This window comes from Myxocyprinus asiaticus, chromosome 5 (assembly GCF_019703515.2).
Source record: "Myxocyprinus asiaticus isolate MX2 ecotype Aquarium Trade chromosome 5, UBuf_Myxa_2, whole genome shotgun sequence".
Classification (NCBI taxonomy): domain Eukaryota; kingdom Metazoa; phylum Chordata; class Actinopteri; order Cypriniformes; family Catostomidae; genus Myxocyprinus; species Myxocyprinus asiaticus.
The window spans coordinates 3180807-3200640 of NC_059348.1; the positions used below are offsets into that span (position 1 = coordinate 3180807).

Here is a 19834-nt window from a genome sequence, read left to right on the forward strand (position 1 = left end):
GCCGACAACATTTAAAGGTGCACTTAGTAATTTTGATGAAGCCTCCAGTCATATCAGTAACCTTATAAAAGCTGTTCACAATTGTAAACAATTGTACTTACAGCTATAAAATGAATATATCCTCCAAATAAGACAGTGTAGTTGATCTTTCTATTTTGTTGATAACAAATCAACAGAATTGCACCCTGATCATGGAGCTGGGTTATTGATCACTCTCATCACACAGAGCAGCAAAAACAGAACGTGTCTCATGTCGTGTGCTGGGCTTCACTTGTAAGCTACATAGTAGCTGATAAAGTAAAAATATTTGTTTGAATATTACTTTTAATAAGGTATTTATATTTAATATTAATAGCACACATGAACACGTTTCCCTGAAATTACAATGTATAAAAATATGTAATGGGAAGTTTTACCTTTATGTATGAAGAACATCTTTTTTTAAAGTTCTCTGGTGTTATTTTAAAATACTTCTACATAATTCATCATATTTTACCAGAAAAAAAACAGCTAAAATCCTTGATCTCGGTCAGCAATACATCAAAAACTAGTGTGGGAAAAACAATCCCATCAGAGTGTATTTACAGACTTTATTTTATTTGTAATCAAATATGCAGTCTTCTGCAGATATGCTTATGTTTACATGTGAAATTTCACATGTGTTTATCATCCTGTCATTTTTATTTTAATAATTTTTATTGAGTTGACTGGTGAAAAAAAAAAAAATCAGGTCTGGATTTTTTGCTTTATTTGAAGAGAACCACAAACCTTTTTGGAGTGTTTTTCTTTAAAAAAAAAAATAGCCAAATCTATTGGATATTTCACTTCTTTTAGTAAACAAATTGCAAACTATGGTAGCCAGGATTTGTTTTCCCCCACGCTAAGCCACGCCCTGATGTGTTGCTGACTGTATGTATAACATGTTTGAATTGCAGTGGTTGGATGTGATGGGACTCACACAGGAGGAGCAACAGTCCCAGCAGCATTAGAAGTACACCAGATGCTCCAAATCTAGTCTCCCGCTCTCTTAGACAAACTTTAGTCACGTCACATGTGCAGACATCTACCTGAAGTACCTGACCAGCGCAGAACTTCCCCTGCTGGTCCCGCACCTCCACAAACACACGGTACTGGCCCGGCCACAGCATCTCGTGAGAGCGCAAGATCGCTGTAGTGTCTGAGAAGAAAATATCAATTCAGATGACAAACAACAGGAACAAATGAATGTGCTTAGGGATTAAGTGTAATAGCACAAGCAGCAATCTGTAAGTATTCTGCCATTTTATTTATTGAATGTATAATGTAATTGTGCAAAATGTAAGTCCCTTTTTACTCTAAATCTCCACTTTCACTTTCAGATATGGGTGTGGAGATTTAGAGTAAAAAAAGGACTTAAGTATTGATCTGTTTCTCAGCCACACCAATCATGTCGCTTCTGAAGACATGGATTTAACCACTGGAGTCTTATGGATTACTTTTATGCTGCATTTATGTGCTTTTTGTAGCTTCAAATTCTGGCCACCTCTCACTTGCATTGAATGGACCTACAAAGCTGAGATAAGTCATAAGCTGTGCTACAGGCACAGAGGCACAAAACACTTACAACATAAATTAAATAACTGATGTCTTCTGTTGACTTTGTAAAAAAACAGCAATAGCTGAGGTGAAAACAGACATTCATTGGTTCAGAGGTAAGAACTGTTCTCCTTAAGGTAATATTCTGGGTTCAATACAAGTTAAGCTCCATCGACAACATTTGTGGCATAATATTGATTACCACCAAAAAAAAAGTTTACTTGCCCCTTTGCTCGTTTTCTTAAAAAAAAAAAAGTAAAAATCTGGGTTATAGTGAGGCACTTACAATGGAAGTGCATGAGGGCCATTCCGTAAACATTAAAATAGTCACTGTTTCAAAAGTATAGCCTCAAGACGTAAACAATATGTGTGTTAACATGATTTTAGTGTGATAAAATCACTTATTAACCTTTTCTGTGTAAAGTTTTAGCCAGTTTTACAACTTCGTTGCCATGAGGATGTAATGTCAAAAAACCCTAAAACGACTGTAAAAATGACTATTTAAACAACTTCACAGCTCAAATATTACATGACTTTTGACAGAACAATTAATGTAAGTGCTTTTATAAAATTATAAGCTTCACATTTCTGCTTTTAAACCCTCCAAAAATTGGCCCCATTCACTTCCATTATAAGTGCCTCGCTGTGACCTCGACCTTTGTTTTTTTATAAAGAAAAGGATGAGACGAGTCCAAATTATGTTTTGTGGTAATCAACATTATTTAACAAATGCTGTCGATTGAGCTTAACTTGTATTGGATTTTTACATTTTCTGAAGAACATTTGAGTGGTGTTTGCCTGTGCAATACAATAAATGTTTCATCATTGTGAGGGGTTGGCAGGGTGTTGCTATGCAGTTGCTAATTTGATCTTGATAGTTGCTATCAAGAGAGCCCACTCTTTCTTTGATATTTTATTTTCTAGTTATGGCTATGATTTGAGGTATCATTCATATCCATGCAGATTAGACGTTTAATACTTGGGCTTAATTTTAGTGCACTTTAAACAAGGAAGGAAGTATTTTAACATCCAAAAAATGACACATTGCACTTTTAAAAAGACAATAAGCTATTGTAGAGTTTTCTGTTTTCTGGTTGTTTATTACCGTTGAGGTGCTCGACGCTCCATGACTGCAGTGTGCTCTTAGTGTTCACTTTGAATTCAAAGGGTGCGGCATTGGGGAAATGATCTCTGTCCACAGCAGTGATATACAGCACATGCTCTTTGTAGCACAGAGTTTGAGACGCACTGCTTAGGATGGGACAGTGGTCATTAAAGTCCTCCACCTGAATGGCTATGGTGCCTGTAGCAGTTTTAGCTGGGTAATCTGTAACAGAGTTGATATACTGTATTACACACAATCTGTTGTCACAACTTTGAATGGCATTTTAAACTTTTGCAGCACATAAAACTATACTTTTGAAATTCAAATGATTTTGATTTTCTTTTTTTTTTCTTCTTTTTTTTTTAAACAGGCTCCTGAATAACATTTGAGAGGGGCCATCAAGTTTGACAGTTGTTGGCACCCACACCTCATTTGGTATAGTACTGGTGAAGGGTGGGGGTCTGGGGCCTATAAAGTGAAAATGTAAAGACAGAAACTAATAATAAAAGTGATATTATTAGATTCCTAAACTATGTGCAATTACCAATAATATTTCATATTTTTATTATTGCCTTGATTACGACAGTTTCTATATTATCCAAAATAACTTTTAATATCTGTGAAAAGCACCCTCGTGCTCCCCCTCTCTCGCTCTCATAAATGGACACACACACATACTTGTATGCACACACATACTCATGAGCTGGGACACGTCATCTACAATTATTTTTTAAAGAGCACCTATTATGGTTTTTCAAATATTACCTTTCATGTAGTGTGTTATATAGCTGTTTGTGAATGTAAAAAAGTCTGCAAAGTTTCAAAAATCAAAGTGCACGACAAATGGAGTTATTGACTCCCAAAAGCAAGAACCGATTCTGAACACCTGAAACGAGTCGTTAGTAATTCCAGACTTACTTCCTGTAGTAACCTACGTAATATGGTAACAAAAAACCCACCTCTGGTCTTCATTGGCTGCTCGTGAACAGCTTTGACCCGCCCTCAAACACTACACTAAGCGGTAGACCAATCACAACAGACTGGGATATCTGACCAATCAGAGCAGAGTAGGCTCTCTGAAAGGAGGAGTTTAGAATGAATCCTTTAGAACGGATCATTGAACGAGTCGTTTTTGACACTGGGAAAAAAGGTAAAGCTGCAATATAAATTACGAGTAAATTAAAAGTGTTTTTTGACCTTGGATGCATGTAAATCTATTGTATGAGACCTTTAAAACAAAATTAGGCACATTTAAAAACCATAATAGGTGCTCTTTAATAATTCAGTGGTCCGTCATCAATTATTCCTTACTGCCCTTACAAAAGTCGACAGTTCATTGCAAATTTGCTGCAAACTTTATGCAAATTTGCTGCAAATGTTTGCCAGAATTTGCAGCTCTTCACCGGTAGTGGTGAACCTGAAGCAAACATTTTGACAATTTGACGCAACTTTGCTGCAAAGCTCATTTGCATGTGAAAATGATCTGTGGCAAATTTGCAGCAAGTTTACATAAAGTTTTTTGAGGGTTTACTCACTGAGTGTTTTCATAGAGGTTTGCACCAGTGAATTCTGTACCAAATTCAAATGCTTTCCGTGACTCTCGCCATGTTTCACACTGGTTCTCGCTCTGAAATAAACAAACAAAAATGTCTTCCCTTAAGCCCGCTATACACTGTAGGATTTTTACAGTCCTTCAGGATTGTTGCTTGTCAGTCTGTATGATATGAACGCATTGATATCGCCATGGCACACTGTGTGACATTATGTCAGACTGTACGACACACATCATAGCCGAATGTGGTCCCAATCATCCCGATCAGTGAACGTGACTCACGTTACAGGAGCGTTGCGGAATAGAAGCGAAAAGGTCAAATTTGCCTGCCCCGGAGGAGCATTTTTTTTTTCTTAAAGTCAGGACATCAGCATTTCCACTGCTCCATTACCACTCCATCACGAGCATAACATATAAAAAGAAAGATGGCTTTTGTCAAATAGACCTATAATAAGACAGCCTGATCACAAATACAGAAAATTACAGATGATGAGAATGAATGTGAGAGTGGGAGGAAGCCTACAGTAATAATTAGCTTCCAACAGAAAATATGACAAATATGGTACTGTTTTATAAGTAAGGAATAATTGTTGACAGACCATTGAATTATAGAAATAATGCACACCCTGAGGTGGTAATGCGGCCACGGAGTGTTATTTTTCAATAATTCAACGGGCTGGATTCAATTATTCCACTTATACTATGGTCATCATACCTTAAAACATCTTTCAGGGTTTTCTCTCAAGGCATTTTCTTTTTTCGTCCCAAAAACACTCTTGTGAGTGGGACCTTTTTCTTCTGCCATGGATTCAGCATCTTGCTTTGACACAGCCCAAGGCTTCGTTGCTAATTCAAAAACTTCATTTTAGAACTAATAACGGAGGTTTAAGGCTTGCGCAGAGAGATATTGCGTGTGGGATTATTACCTCTGTATGTGCGGCTCGCTTCAAAATGTACATTTAAGCATAGTTCTCAGCAGAAATTCTTGTATATAGCTTTCCCATTGCTACACAACTTTTATTAAGTCTCAGGGGTCCATTGACATCAAGGCATGTGTCCGGCTCAAGAGCATGTGTGAGCATAGTGTCAGTATGTGTGTGTATGACTGTGGGTGAGACTAGAGCGAAAGGGCGGGGTAGCGCGAGGGTACTTTTCACAGATGTTAAAAGTTATTTCGGATAATATAGAAACTGTTGTATTGATCAAGTCGCAGGGATGCTTTTACATCAAGGCTCTGTTTGTTGGTCACGACTCAAGTCTTTGTGTGTGTGTGTTTGGGAGGGTTTAGGTGGTTTATGAGGACATTTAAGTTATAAACTGGTAATTACAAGGGTATTATGCTATAAATGTGGTTTATGAGGACATTTCTAGCATCCCCATAATTCAAATCACTTTAAAAAAAAAAAAAAAAACTATGGTTTTTTTGAAAATGTAAAATGCAGAAAGTTTTTTGAGAGGGTTAGGGGATAGAATCTATAGTTTGTACAGTATAAAAATAATTATGTCTATGGAGAGTCCTCATAAGGACAGCCGCACCAACATGTGTGTGTGTGTGTGTGTGTGTGTGTCTGTGTGTGTATATGCATTCAGTGTGGGTGAGACGAGAGTGAAAGAGCGAGGGAGCGCAAGGGCGCATTTCAACAGAAACTGAAATAAATTTAGGATTTCATAGACATTGCTTGTTATTCTTATCCGATTTACTTAGCTAATGCGTATATTTTATTTATTTTGCTGTGGCAGCCTGTAGGACTCTTTAAAAAAACAAATAATTGGCGAAAAAATATGGTACCGTTATGCGGTCAAGGCTTGGAACTACTTCATAGCCGTGCGTTTACTGGAAAATAATTGCACACCTTAGAAAGTCTGTCAACCAATCAATCAAGCATGTCAATTTTAGTATAAATAATTTTCAAATCAAGCTACTATTTTTTATCAAGTATTCCAGAGAGTTGTGTATTAAGACATGGTAGTTGGAGTTCAAGATAGTTATAATATGAAAAATTACCTAGTAAAAACAGAAAACGACCTCTTTCCTATTATTGTATTTCACATGTGGTTTTTGAAGATCAAATATTCATGCACAGTACATGTTCTTCTGCAGTTAATAAAGTGATCAATCAACTTTATACTGCTTTAATAATCAATCTTCTGAATAACTAAATAAACATCAGTACTGTTTAGTATCAGTCAAATGCTGACCATTAAAATAAAGAATAAATAAAAATAAAATAAATAGCTAAATAAACATCAGTAGTGTTTAGTATCAGTCAAATGTTGACTATATTAATACTGCCGAGTCAAGAGATAAACAGCAGCGGTGGTGTTACACCGTATTCTGCTATACAAGTTCAGGGGAAACTTAAACTAGACTTTTAAATATTACATTTTGTAAATGCAACGACTGGAATTGTTCGGTTGAAGGGGGTACCAAACTGTGAATCCTGAACAAAACAGTTTGGTGAATACATGTTTACTCATTAGCTTCCACTCAGCTGACAAGCTATGAAAGTAGCTACGTGATTAGCTAGTTAGCTATAAGCCCGCTGTCACAGAGAGTAAAAGACGGACGTTGTTTATTTACTTTCCAGCATTGTGTCTCACCAACTAGGTAATAACATAGCGTGAAATCAACACTCAACAGACACAATCCACCACCGCACCGTTGTCTGCTGAGCTGCAAAAAGATGCTCTGATGTTTACCTTTCAATCTGCACTGACAAACTATAGCTGGCTAACAGCAAACAAATGTGATAAACATGAGTGACATGGTTGTCAGGGACAGGGTTAACATTATATTAGTTATATTGAAAAGGGAAAATGATGGGGTCATTTTTTATTAACTTTCCAGTATGTATTTCACAAACTAGTTAGCAACTTACCGTGAAGAAACACAGCTTAACTCCGCCCTGTCTGCAGAGCAACCATCAGTTCAGAGTCAGCTCTGTAAACAGTGGAGTCGGAGTGCGCTCTGCTGGACAAACTAGCTATGACACCCATTCTAAAGTATTGTTTTCTGCATTATATGTTCTGAAAAATGTTTTCATATCGGCACATATCGGTAAACATATACGGCGATACCGATATATCGGTCGGGCACTAGTTTCAGATGAAAAGTGCGACACGAACAGTATAGGTAGGGATATTTGACAGCTACAATTAGTGGTTAGTCACTCTTTATTGTGGTCTGGGTGCCATGCACCAGCAAGCCCAAAAATGGGACTATATTCTGGAAATGAGCCCAACAAACGCAACCTCTGACTGCCCATATTAATAAACCACTTTTAATAAATAAACTTGACAACACTGATATGGACCCCACCCCCCTTGTATTTTTTGTAATTTATTTACATGATTCATTTCGGCCACAGAAAATCCGGAATTATGAATTAATCTGGAAAAATCCAATGTCTGAATAAAATATAAAGACAAAGAGCCAGTTTAGAGCTTTAAAAACAAACTGTTGTGTCGTGTTGATGAGGAAATGTTTAACAGAGCACATTGTACTGTTTGCAAGGTCACTGAGCTGTGAATTTTTAAGACGTGTTGAATTTTAAACAAATTACATTTAAAAATGTACTACTCTCTCAAAGGAAGCCACTGGCACTGACCTTTGGTGATGCAGATAATCTGAGCGGAATATGTACCATTGATGACAAACTTGGACTCATAATCTGGGATTTTATTGAGTCTTATATCCGCCGTGTGTGCATCTACACGCAGCCAGTTGTCAATGTCTTGTCCCTTTGCATACCTACAATACATGAACATTGTTACTAATGCATCTAAACATACGTTTCCTTCATGAAGGCATTCTCATAACATGCCTGACTACTTTATTCTCACATCACATTAGTAGCAATCTGCAGTGTGTCACTGTCAATGGCAACGTAGTTGTTGATGACTTTGGTGATGTCGATAGAGGTCTTGTCTTCAGAGATGGTGATGACTTTGATTGCAGGTTTGAAGCGTGGGCCCTCGGGTTGATTGATCACGCTCACTCTGATGGGATAGAATGTGCGTTCTGTTATGATCACTGATGAGTGATATTCAGCCTTGTTTGAGACAGATACCATCAGGTTGATTTGCTTCAGTTCTTCATAGTCCACTTCCTGTGAAAGCAAACACAGATCCACGAGAATAGCAGGAAAAGTGGGAGTTAAATAAAAGGCCAGTGTAGCGAGCACACATCCTGCTAAGAATTTGAAGTACAATGCTGCTCAAAAATTTTGCTGTTCCTGGCTGTGTGTAGCGCAGGATGGGGCAGTCAAAAACTCAACTGGAATAGACAGAAAACCCACAGCAAAGTTCTAATTTCAAATGTGAGGAGATTCAGGGTATAGAAGCAAAAATTTCCTGTTTAATTAAAAACAATGTATGTATTACATAAACCTTTCATTGACAATGAGAGCCTGATCAGTATACCTTAATGAGCATGAGGATGCCTTCATTGGTGTTGACATCTGTGGTTATGAAGAAATAACCGCCCTCATTTCCTGAAATAATGCTAAAGACAGCCAGCCAGTTGTCAGTATGGATGAGATCAGCATCAATCGCTTGAATTCTCACCACTTCCACATTCTTAGTGTTTTCCTCAACACTGCACTCATACTGTAATGACAGGATATGGTACAGTTAATAAAATGAACTTGGTTAACTCTAAATTCTAAAACAATTAATATAAATAACTCTTCCAGTCCTTCTGATGCTTATAAAGTGCAATATAAATAATGAATACAAAGTATAATGCTTTGTCTTTTAACAGCTAAAATGGCCACAGTAGTAGTATTCTCAACAACTACAGATATATAATTTCCAAATCAGTCATCATGTCATAGGCTGCAATCACACAATGGCTTCAGTCTACAATGGACTTCACAGAGGATGAACTGCTGCCAACTACAGCCGGACAACAAGGGATACTTCACAGGCCGTTGCCTGCAATTTGGTTTTAGGGTGGACTTCACCAAAAATTAACCACAGCTAGCTTCCAGCCAGACTCCAAGGTATACTTCACGACCACTGCATCATCTGTGTCTTAGGATGGACATAAAATAAGCTCCTATCAATCACAATCCAATCGAACAGCGAGTAACGGTTCACTGACCACTGCTTACATCACTTCTTAAAATGGAATACATAGACAATAAATTATTGTCAACTAAAGCCTTTACCAGCCAAACAGCTGGGGCCACTGCATCTATGCAAACTAAGTCAATTTGGGATGGACATCAAAGACGCTTAATCATTATTCTTAGTTAAATTAATATCATTTAGATTTTAACATTGCCTACCTAAAATATACTGTTTACTCAATAAATATATGAATTGTATTACTAACTAATATCTGGATATGTTCATGCTGTATATCCACTCAAGTCTATGGCAGCTCATAGAACCACTTGCGGGAAAGTTATGAAATTTGGCACACAGATAGAGGACAATCTGATCTGTTACCACAGCAAATTTGACGTCTCTACCTCAAACCCTCTAGCACCACCAATTGCCCAAACTTTTGAACCGTGAGTCCTAGAAACAAAATTCTTTTTTCCTCTGATTCCTTGGCTCAAGACAATTCGATTGCACCATATGACGTCATTTTGTCATGAAAATATTTCCGCCATTTTGAATTTTCTGAAAAACATACTTTTTCAAACTCGTCCTTGGCCGTTTGTCCGATTTGCACGAAAATTGGCCTGCATCATCTAGAGGCAATAACGACAAAAATACATTGTCAGAATTTTATAAACCATACCGTTTTCGAATGGCGCTTCAATGAATTCGACGAAAAGCACGCTAAAATGGACATGAGGGTATATCTCCGTAACGCTTTAGCGTATTCACACCAAACTTATTATTTGTCATAGGCACCATGACTGGAGGGTACCTGCTCAATTTCGGAACAGTGCCACCTAGTGGTCATGAGATATGGAAAAAAAGCACATTTTTACTTATAACTTCTGAACAGTTTGTCATAAAATCATCAAATTCTCATTAGATTCAGTGGGGTATTGCGAGTCCAACGATATGAAAACGTCCTGTATCGGCCATTTTGGACGTCGGCCATTTTGAATTTAGCCATAAAATGCTGTATTTTGCGAACGGCTTGGTGTATCATTACGAAACTCTGTATGTGTCTTTAGCACCATGCTCTGAAGGGACTCCAGAAGTTTCGGGACGGCGCCACCTTGTGGTCAAAAATTATAATGCTATTTCTAAAAATGCTAATAGCTATTGACTCCTTTTGCCTACTGTCATGAGACTGATCTTGATAGATTCCGTGGTTCATGCAGAGAACAATGACACCAATTATGTCATGATCGAGCAAACTCCCTGTCCGCAATTTTTAAATGTTTTGAAAACCTACTTTTTCAAACTCCTCCTAGACTGTTTGTCCAATTTGCATGAAAATTGGCCTGTATCATCTAGAGGCACTCACGACAAAAAGTTATTCATAGAATATTTTTTAATTCTATGACGTTTTTGAATGGCGCTTCAACGAATTCGCCGAAGAACGCGCAAAATTGAACTTGAGGCTGTATCTCCGCAGCACTTTGAGGGATTGGGACAAAACTTGGTACGTGTCATCACCATTAGTCCCTGAGGTTACCTGCAGTGTTTTGGCATACTGCCTCTACTGGTCAGGAAGTAGAAAAATAGCTATTTTGGCTTATAACTTTTGAATGCTTTCCTGCATGATAACCATCATGCCCAGATACTACCTGAGCAGTTTCAGAACAGCGCCACATACTGGACAAAAATTCTAAGAAGTAGCTATTTTTCTTATTTTTAAAATAAATGGGTTTTTTATGATTGAAAGTTTACTTTTTCTAACTCCTCATACACTGTTCATCGGACTCTAACCAAAAACATATCACAAAGCTTCTTTTGCTGCTCATGGTGCCGATAATTGGCTTGAACCCCGTATCGCTGCTTGCAGCTATATTTCTATTTGTTTCCCTGTCTCAACCTCTGGATTCATATCCGAGGTTACCAGAGCCGGCTAGATCCACCACTATTCAGTGTAGGACTCCATTGCTACTTGTCTCTGAGTGATGACAACTAAATGCAGCTGGTGCCAGCTAGACATCACTTCAATCTATAACGATGGACTTCAGGAGGATGAACTGATGCCAACTCCAACCATAAGGCATGGGATACTTCATATGCCACTGCCTGAACCTTGGACTTAGTATAGACCTCACCGAAATGACCTGCCGGTTGAACTGCAATGCACCTCACTGATCTCTGCCTGCATCACCTTGGTCTAATGATGGACTACATTCTTAAAATGAAATACACAGACTATCAATTAATTGCCAACAAAAGCCTTCATCAGCCAACTAACAAAGGACAATGCATCTATGTGAACTTCTGCAGTTAATCCAGGATGAACTTCAAAGACATTATACATTAATCTTATAGTGCATACAAAAATTTTGTTTAATCACTGGCCCTTAACACTTACAAAGTTTTACTAATTTTAAACAATTTTTAAAATATACTGTTTAGCCAGAGAGGAACTGGCCCCCACAGTGAGCCTGGTTTCTCCCAAGGTGATTTTTATCCATTAACAATCATCTTATGGATTTTTTTTGTTCCTTGCCACAGTCACCTTCAGCTTGTTCACTGGGGTGCTAAATACAATTATTTATTTTTATACACACTATATAATCATATTTAATCAAACTACACAAGAATGACTCTAAGACTTCATAGATATTACAGTTTAATTTTCTGTTAATGCATGATTTTCTGTAAAGCTGCTTTGAAATTATGTGTGTTGTGAAAAGCACTAAACAAATATTGTAAAAATGACATGACAACCATATTTAGTAACAGGTTTACTAACAGTGACTCTCAAAATGTTCCTGTTCTTACAGAAGCTTTCAAGATCGGCTCGAATATTGTCTGTATGAACAAATCTGAAGTCAAGCCTTTTGAATGCACACACTGATCATTTGGGTAGTGGAGGAGCTGTGTCAAACTCATTTTAAGCCCTGGGCGCGTTCGGACTAAAATTTTGTTAACTATGTTTAATTTTGGCAAGTAACTGATCAATCAACTGAAAACTCTTGTTAGCTCTTAAGAGATTCATCTTGAGAAGACGATTATGCTCTGTAAGATCTGTTTATAAAATAACAAAACGAGAGTCAATCAAAATTTAAAGGAACTTTGGATGTCAATCAAAGACAATTGTTTTTCTCAGAGAGAAATTTAACCTGGAAATGAACAGTCAAATGGGCCACTCTGAGGAAATGTGCAAGTTGTGCAACAGGTTTAAAGAGGCGGAGGCAAAAATAAATAAAAAGGCACAAAAAAACATAAACATAAAACAATTACTTGAATGTTATTCTTCTATGATGAACATGTATTAATAATTAATGGGTTCAAAGTCATTTTGATATTTTTTTTTCTGGGGCTTAAAGTCAAAAATGTTGTGTGGTGTAATCTCATTAAAAAGTCTAATTAAAAGGAAATGCTTGCATAAGAAGTGTAGAATAATGTTTTATTATTGTTTCTTTTAAAACGTAGCAGTGAAATGATTATGATTAATAATTGAAAATATTACTCCACCAAATCCAAGTCATGTGGTGTAACCAACATGTACAGTAGGTAGCCATTTTGTTGTCATGTTACAAAAATAAAATAATTATATATATATATATATATATATATATATATATATATATATATAACAGAGATAACCCCTTTAGACCCTCATGACTGTGTGTGCAGTAAAAAACAAAACCAAAAAAAAAACAACAAAAAAAACAACAACATTATTTTGTCATATCATTAAACATCCAAAAGCACATTTTGTTCAAGTCATATGGAGTAACCCTGAGAAAAATTATTTGATATTCTTACGTTCATGATATTTGTAAAAAAAAAAATGACCTTGAAAAAATATGTTTGAAAACGTCCTGGTTACTTGCGTAACCTCCGTTCCCTGATGGAGGGAACGAGATGTTGTGTCGATGTAGTGACACTAGGGGTCACTCTTTGGAGCCCGAAACATCTCTGGTCTTTGATAAAAGGCCAATGAAAATTGGCGAGTGGTATTTGCATGCCACTCCCCCGGACATACGGGTATAAAAGGAGCTGGCAACCGCTCATTCAGGTTTTATGCTGAGGAGCCGAGACAAGGTCCGGCCATTTCAGCAGGTAGTTCAGCGTTGTGGCAGGAGGGACACAGCGTCTCGTTCCCTCCATCAGGGAACGGAGGTTACGCATGTAACCAGGACGTTCCCTATCTGTCACTCACTCAACGTTGTGTCGATGTAGTGACACTAGGGGTCCCTATACAAAACGCTGCAACTGGCTGAACTGTGTTACGTGAACTGGCAGTGTGTGACGGGCAGACGACTGTGTGCCTCGTAGCCAGTGCACCAGGCCGACATGTAACCTCCCCCAACATAGTTATGAGTGTCGAACGGCCCTTTGGGGACAAGTCGACTACCCAAAAGATAGAGACAGGCTAACCCAGTCGTGGCCTCTTTTCCCCTTCTTTTTTTCCACTCCCTAAAAAACAAGGGGGATTATCCGACTGGGCCGCCAGGTCTAGTCGGGGGGCTGTCCCTCCCAAGGGGAGGACACCACGGAGACCACACCTCACCCAAAGAGGGGGGGGATATTTAAGTGGAAAATACTTCACATGCTCTACCCAACAGGTATGAACAAGTTTTCGTCCTTCACCAAGGTGAAGTGGATACTGCTGAACCTGGGCAGACGCCTAGCAAACTGAATCGCGTAGCCAAGTCGGACGGTCCGGACCAGCCATCGGGACCGGGCAGTAAAAGGTGCCTCCCATGATTTTGTCAGCTCCTCATGCACTTCCGAGAAGAAAGGCACTGGAGCGGGGCATAGCTGCTTTGAGCTGTGCCGCGAGCCCAGGAACCAATCATTGAGCCGTGAGGGTTCAGGGGAGAGCGGAGGGTTCCACTCTAGCCCGACAATCGCGGCCACCCGGGAAAGCATCTCCATCATCTCTGCATCAGCCTGTGACTGGGCAATCGAAGGGGGGAGCCCAGCTGAGGCTTCTGCGTCTGACTGGACAAGCCCATTTTCCGATGCTGCGCTCGAGAGCTCATCAGCTTCGCGGACTCTGAACAAGAGGTCGAACTCGCCGTGAGACAAGCCGGCGGACTCATCCGGAAACCCGATCGGGGCAGACGAGCTTGCTGGGGAATGGGAGGTCTGCGGGGGGATATCCGGCGGAGGTGATCCCATTGGAGACCCCAAATCGCCCCCAGTGCTAGCCGTGCTGGCCTCGAACCCGTAGGTGGAAGGACTGAGGCGGTCCGCAAGCTGCAACCGCAACGTTGCCATGGTCATGTTCTCGCAGTGAGAACATGAACCATCCACGAACGCTGCCTCTGTGTGGGTCGCGCCCAGACACGAAAGACAGCGATCGTGACCATCTGAAGTTGAGAGGTAACGACCGCAAACAGGAATAACACGCAATCGGAAAGGCATCTTTAAAAAGACGCGTCTTTTAGAGAAATATACTCTTTCAGGAATATATACTCTCTTTTTTCTGCCGAAGCACCCAGGGGCGTTCTCTGCAGTGCACCAGTGCAGAGGAGGGAGAAGCCGCTGAAATGTGCCGTCAGATCCAGCAGAGGTGAATGAAAAGTCGTGAGAATTCAGCTCAATGAGCATGACCGTTCGGCTCCGAAGAGAAAATCTGAATGAGTGGTTGCATACCAGCTCCTTTTATAACCGTGTGTCCGGGGGAGTGGCATGCAAATACCACTCGCCAATTTTCATTGGCCTTTTATCAAAGACCAGAGGTGTTTCTGGCTCCCAAGAGTGACCCCTAGTGTCACTACATCGACACAAAGTCAAGTGAGTGACAGATAGGGAACTTAAAACGTTGCATTCATTCTCACGTATTCAAGCTGCAAGGGAAGTACTTTTATACCTTTTACCTGATGGTTACAACACGTGACATTTTTTAAGTCATTAATAAAAATATTTTTAGAAAATGCTACAAATGTTTTTTCCACAAATCTTTGTTTATATCGCTGGTGCTTGAGAGGGAATGGACAATATAATGGGACAGAGACAGTGCAATAACTGGAGAAGAACCTCAGAAATAAATTTAACTAGACCCAGCCCATTAGCACTTTACATGCGCAATTTATCCTAACTCACTTGTGCCTAGACTTAGGGCATGCTTGCATGAAAATACCAAAATTTCATGGCCAAGCCCATTGACTTTGCACATATGACTTAAAGCATAGCGCTGCGCTTAGCGCTAGTGCTCTTAAAATAGGACCCCATGATTACATTTCTACAAACTTAATACATCTGTTTTAACAACTGTAGATCTTTAAAAGACTTCTCATTATAATCACCTCAAAAATCCTTTTTTGTCAATGAACCTGCAAACCAGTAAAAAGTGGCGCAACCACAGATGCTCCAAAAGCGTCCATCTGACACGTGTACATAGACAACAAAAACAGCGCAGACAAATGCAAGAACATGCAGACAGATTTATTAAATCAATTACAAACTGGATTGCTGTGGATTGTAGGCCAGTAACAGAATGATGGTCAAAGATAAGGAAATAAACCAAACAATATATTTACTTCTTAAGCAACTTTCTGTATTGTCTAATCACTCATCTACTACAATAATGTAATGTCTTTGAATTATTATATATACAGTATATATATATATATATATATATATATATATATATATATATATATATATATATATATATATTAGTATATTTATAATTATTTGGATTATTATATAATGAATTATCTTTATTTGGGGGACTTTCTCAGCAAATATTGTTATACTTCATTAATCAGCATCTCATCATAAATTTGATTAAAAAATGTTTTCGATTGATAGCCCTAATTTTTTACAATTTAATGTACATGTAATTTACTGACATCTTATAATGTGAAATGTCATGTACAGTACAGTATTACAGTATGTCAGCATTGTATAGCCCACCCTGCTCTCTAGATATTGGCATTGGCCATTAAAAAATCCATATTGGTAAGCCACTAATAAATTCACTTTAGTACAAAACACAAAAAATATCTTACAGAGTTTTTCTCCAAAGTAGGAATGTTGTCATTGACGTCAAGTATACTGATGACAACTTTCCCCATTCCTGTCTTTCCGTTTGGAGCTCCGTGCATATCCGTCCCTTTAATGGTCAGCGTGTATGTGTCTTGTTTCTGTCATCAGAAAAACACAAACATCTTTCTCATGTGAAAGTGAAACAAACTACCTTCCATGCAGAGTCCTGACAAATATTTGCCTGTTCTGACTACTCATTTGTTATACAGTTGGTTTACACAATGATACCAATTTATTATCAACTTATAATATATCTCAGCATTTTCTGGTAACTTTTAGGAAGAACAATGCTTTGAAATTTTCAAAACTGAAACCTTAGGAAAGGCACTATATACAATCAAACTTTTGATTATTTTTAACTATTTTAACCAAGCATTATTATTAACAATTCTGATAATTATACACATATAAAACCAAGTCAATGAAAAATTTAAATTACCCTACCAAGCTATATTTATAGATTTTAAAATATGTTTTTGACATATAATGTCTGGTTTTAATTTAATTAAAACTAGTTTTGTAATTCCTTGAGGAAAAAGCAGTGCATGCAAGGCTATATAAAAAAAAATCCAGTAAAGGAGCAGAAGGCCAGAGAAATAGGCTATGCTTGTCACATACTACTCCATTTCAGCAGATTTCTGTGAACGTATGCAAATCATTTGCCTGCATGAAATAACCAAATGCCCTGCTTCATTTTCCAAAATGTGCACTATTTGAATTTGCATCATTTTTTTCCAAAAAATATTCCATCAAATTCAGTGACCTTATGTTAGTGTTTTCAAACCTCTCTGTCGAGTGAGTTGTACTTGACATATATCCCACCAGTCTCTCTATTAATGTAGAACATGTTAGCATGACTCTGTTCAACGATACTGTAGGCAATTTTGGAATGCAGTGTTCCTGGCTCATCTGCATCTGTTGCTGTAATGGTGATTACAAACGTGTCTGAAAAACATGCAGAGTAGAGGTGGGGGACAAAAAAATCAATATTTCAAATTATAACAATATTTTTACACATGATACTGTATTGAACACCAAAAATCAATATATTCAGTTACATTTTTCACATGAATATTTTTGGACACTATTCAGAGCATGTGTGTGAGAAAACTAAACATACTGCAACATTAGGTACATTCAATTATTAGACATTCAGTTAGTTCTATTTGACCAAAATGTTAACTCTAGAATATAGCTAAGAATATAAGTCTATAACTTGTTTTAATTATAAGCAAGTGAGTAGAAGATTGCAAAATATTACAGTAAATAAATATAACAGTTTTGAATCACAATACACTACACAAAGAATCACAATATTATTGTAACGTGACCCTGATATCGACATAATATTAGGTTTAATCAATAGCGGCAACCTTTGTTATAAGGTTTGTAGACTCCTAAATACAGTGGCCCATAAATTACTGGACACTTAAAGATTTATAAATTGCATTAGATAATAAAATATCAAAGTACCACTTGTCAAGCAAAACGTTTGATAATAAGTTTGTTAGATTTCAAATGATATAGTATTGAAAATGAAGAAACTACAAAAATGAAGAACTCCACCTGTGGTTACTCTGTTTGGACACCTGTTTGAACTTGAGGGAAACTGACTTACATCCATTAAAAATCACATTGACACTAGTTGTTTAAAAGTCATTGCAATTTTTTTTTTTCACTTGCCACTTATATTCTATCTAATGCAATTGTCACGGCTCACAGGTGAGTTTGTTGATTTGTTCTGTTTGTTTTGTTATTTCTCTCCCACAGGCGCTGCCGGCATGCATGATCAGTGTTTCCATGGGAACACTGATCATGCCACTAATTAGCATGCTAGCAGCACCTGGTTTTCCACTGATTCACTCCCTACTTAATCTCTTCATGTTGTCAGTATCTTTGCTAGATTGTTGTTTGATGTGAATTAACTTACTTCACTCTCTCTGCCTAGTTGGTCCTGTCTTGTGTATCTGTTTGGTTGCCCGTCTCTGCCCACATGTCGGCAGAGTGATTGCCTTCCAGTCTGCTGTGCGCTGGTTCTCTCACCTCACTACGCTTCAACTGAGGATTCCTCACGAATCTACTCCTGACTACCACGATGCACACACTCGCCTAAGAACACAATATTCACGGAGTCCTCACGGATCTACCCACTGCGCGGCCATGGCACGCATGCATCCACAAGCTTCTGCCCCCTGCTACTGCAGCCGGTGCTCTCCATTCTTCACCAGCACAGTTTAAGTTGCTACTTATTGTTAATAAATCTTTGAACTGTTCCTCTGCTCTTGGGTCTCTCTCTGTCTCACTCTCGCTCTGTGACAGAACAATCTAGCCAAGTATGTACCCAGCAGTGGAATCTACTCTTCGCTCCACACTGTCTCAGCAGGGAGCTTTACTGGGACGTCAGCAGGATCAAATCTCCGCATCTAACCTGGCTCTGGAGATGATGCCGTCGCAGCTCACTGAGCTCATCCATGTCGTTCAACGACTCCACCAACCTCCCGATGCTGGTCTAACTCTGGCTCCGGTAAGTTTGTTGGATTGTTCTGCATGTTTTGTTATTTCTCTTCCTCATGTACGCTGGCGCTGCCAGCATGCATGATCAGTGTTTCCAAGGGAACACTGACTGTTCCCAGGGGAACGCTGATCATGCCACTAATTAGCGTGCCAACAGCACCTGGTTCTCCGCTGATTCACTCCCTACTTAATCTCTTTGTGTTGTCAGTATCTTTGCTAGATTGTTTGGTGTGAAGTAACTTACCTCACTCTCTCTGCCTAGTTGGTCCTGTCTCATGTATCGGTTTGGTTGCCCATCCCTGCCTGCATGTTGAGAGAGTGATTGCCTTCCAGTCTGCTGTGCGCTGGTTCTCTGCACCTCACTATGCTTCAGCGGAGGATTCCTCACGATTCTGCTCCTGAATACCACGACGTACACACTCGCCTACAAATACACTATTCATGGAGTCCTCATGGATCTGCCCACTGCGCGGCCATGGCGCGCATGCATCCACGAGCTTCTCCACCTGCTACTGCAGCCGGTACCAGCACAGTTTAAGTTGCTATTTATTGTTAATAAATCCTTTTAACTGTTCCTCTGCTCTTGGGTCTCTGTCTCACTCTCGCTCTGTGACAGCAATGGCATTTAGATATTTTTAGGTATAAGTAACCAATTACTTTTTGGGGCCACTGTATGTAGCCATTTATGCTTTATAAAGCTAATTGAACTTTGGAATTGGTCTGAGATGTTTGTTGTTTAGCACTTAATTCTAGCATTTGTAGGGTGACATTCCATTGTTTTCAGAAATTCAACTTTGTTTGGTACAGTATATTGCCTTGCTTGATTATATTGTGATTATTTTAGTCTTTATTTGCTTCATGACATTTATGTGCTTAAATTATTATTTCATTTTCATGAAAATGTTCAAACTAATCTGATATGTAGGAAAAAGCTTCAGTTAAATCTTCTCATGTTGAATTCAATGCACATTATGATGAATGAT

The 19834-nt window shown here is 38.6% G+C and overlaps 1 protein-coding gene and 1 long non-coding RNA gene across 2 annotated transcripts in view; one reads left to right on the forward strand and one right to left on the reverse strand.

The window, feature by feature from the left end:
• dsg2l (desmoglein 2 like) overlaps positions 1–19834 on the reverse strand; it is a 61746-nt gene that overhangs the window by 13826 nt on the left and 28086 nt on the right. Inside the window, exons 5-11 of the mRNA XM_051697475.1 lie at positions 17122–17282; positions 16301–16435; positions 8655–8840; positions 8076–8341; positions 7841–7983; positions 2681–2902; positions 959–1177 (exon numbers count right to left, since the gene is read on the reverse strand). Coding sequence (XP_051553435.1) covers positions 959–1177; positions 2681–2902; positions 7841–7983; positions 8076–8341; positions 8655–8840; positions 16301–16435; positions 17122–17282 — 1332 coding nt within the window. The remainder of the gene's footprint in view (positions 1–958; positions 1178–2680; positions 2903–7840; positions 7984–8075; positions 8342–8654; positions 8841–16300; positions 16436–17121; positions 17283–19834) is intronic.
• LOC127440924 (uncharacterized) lies at positions 1150–19829 on the forward strand. Its single transcript, XR_007897234.1, has 3 exons — positions 1150–1265; positions 18286–18861; positions 19114–19829. It is a non-coding gene; the product is annotated as an uncharacterized LOC127440924 (long non-coding RNA).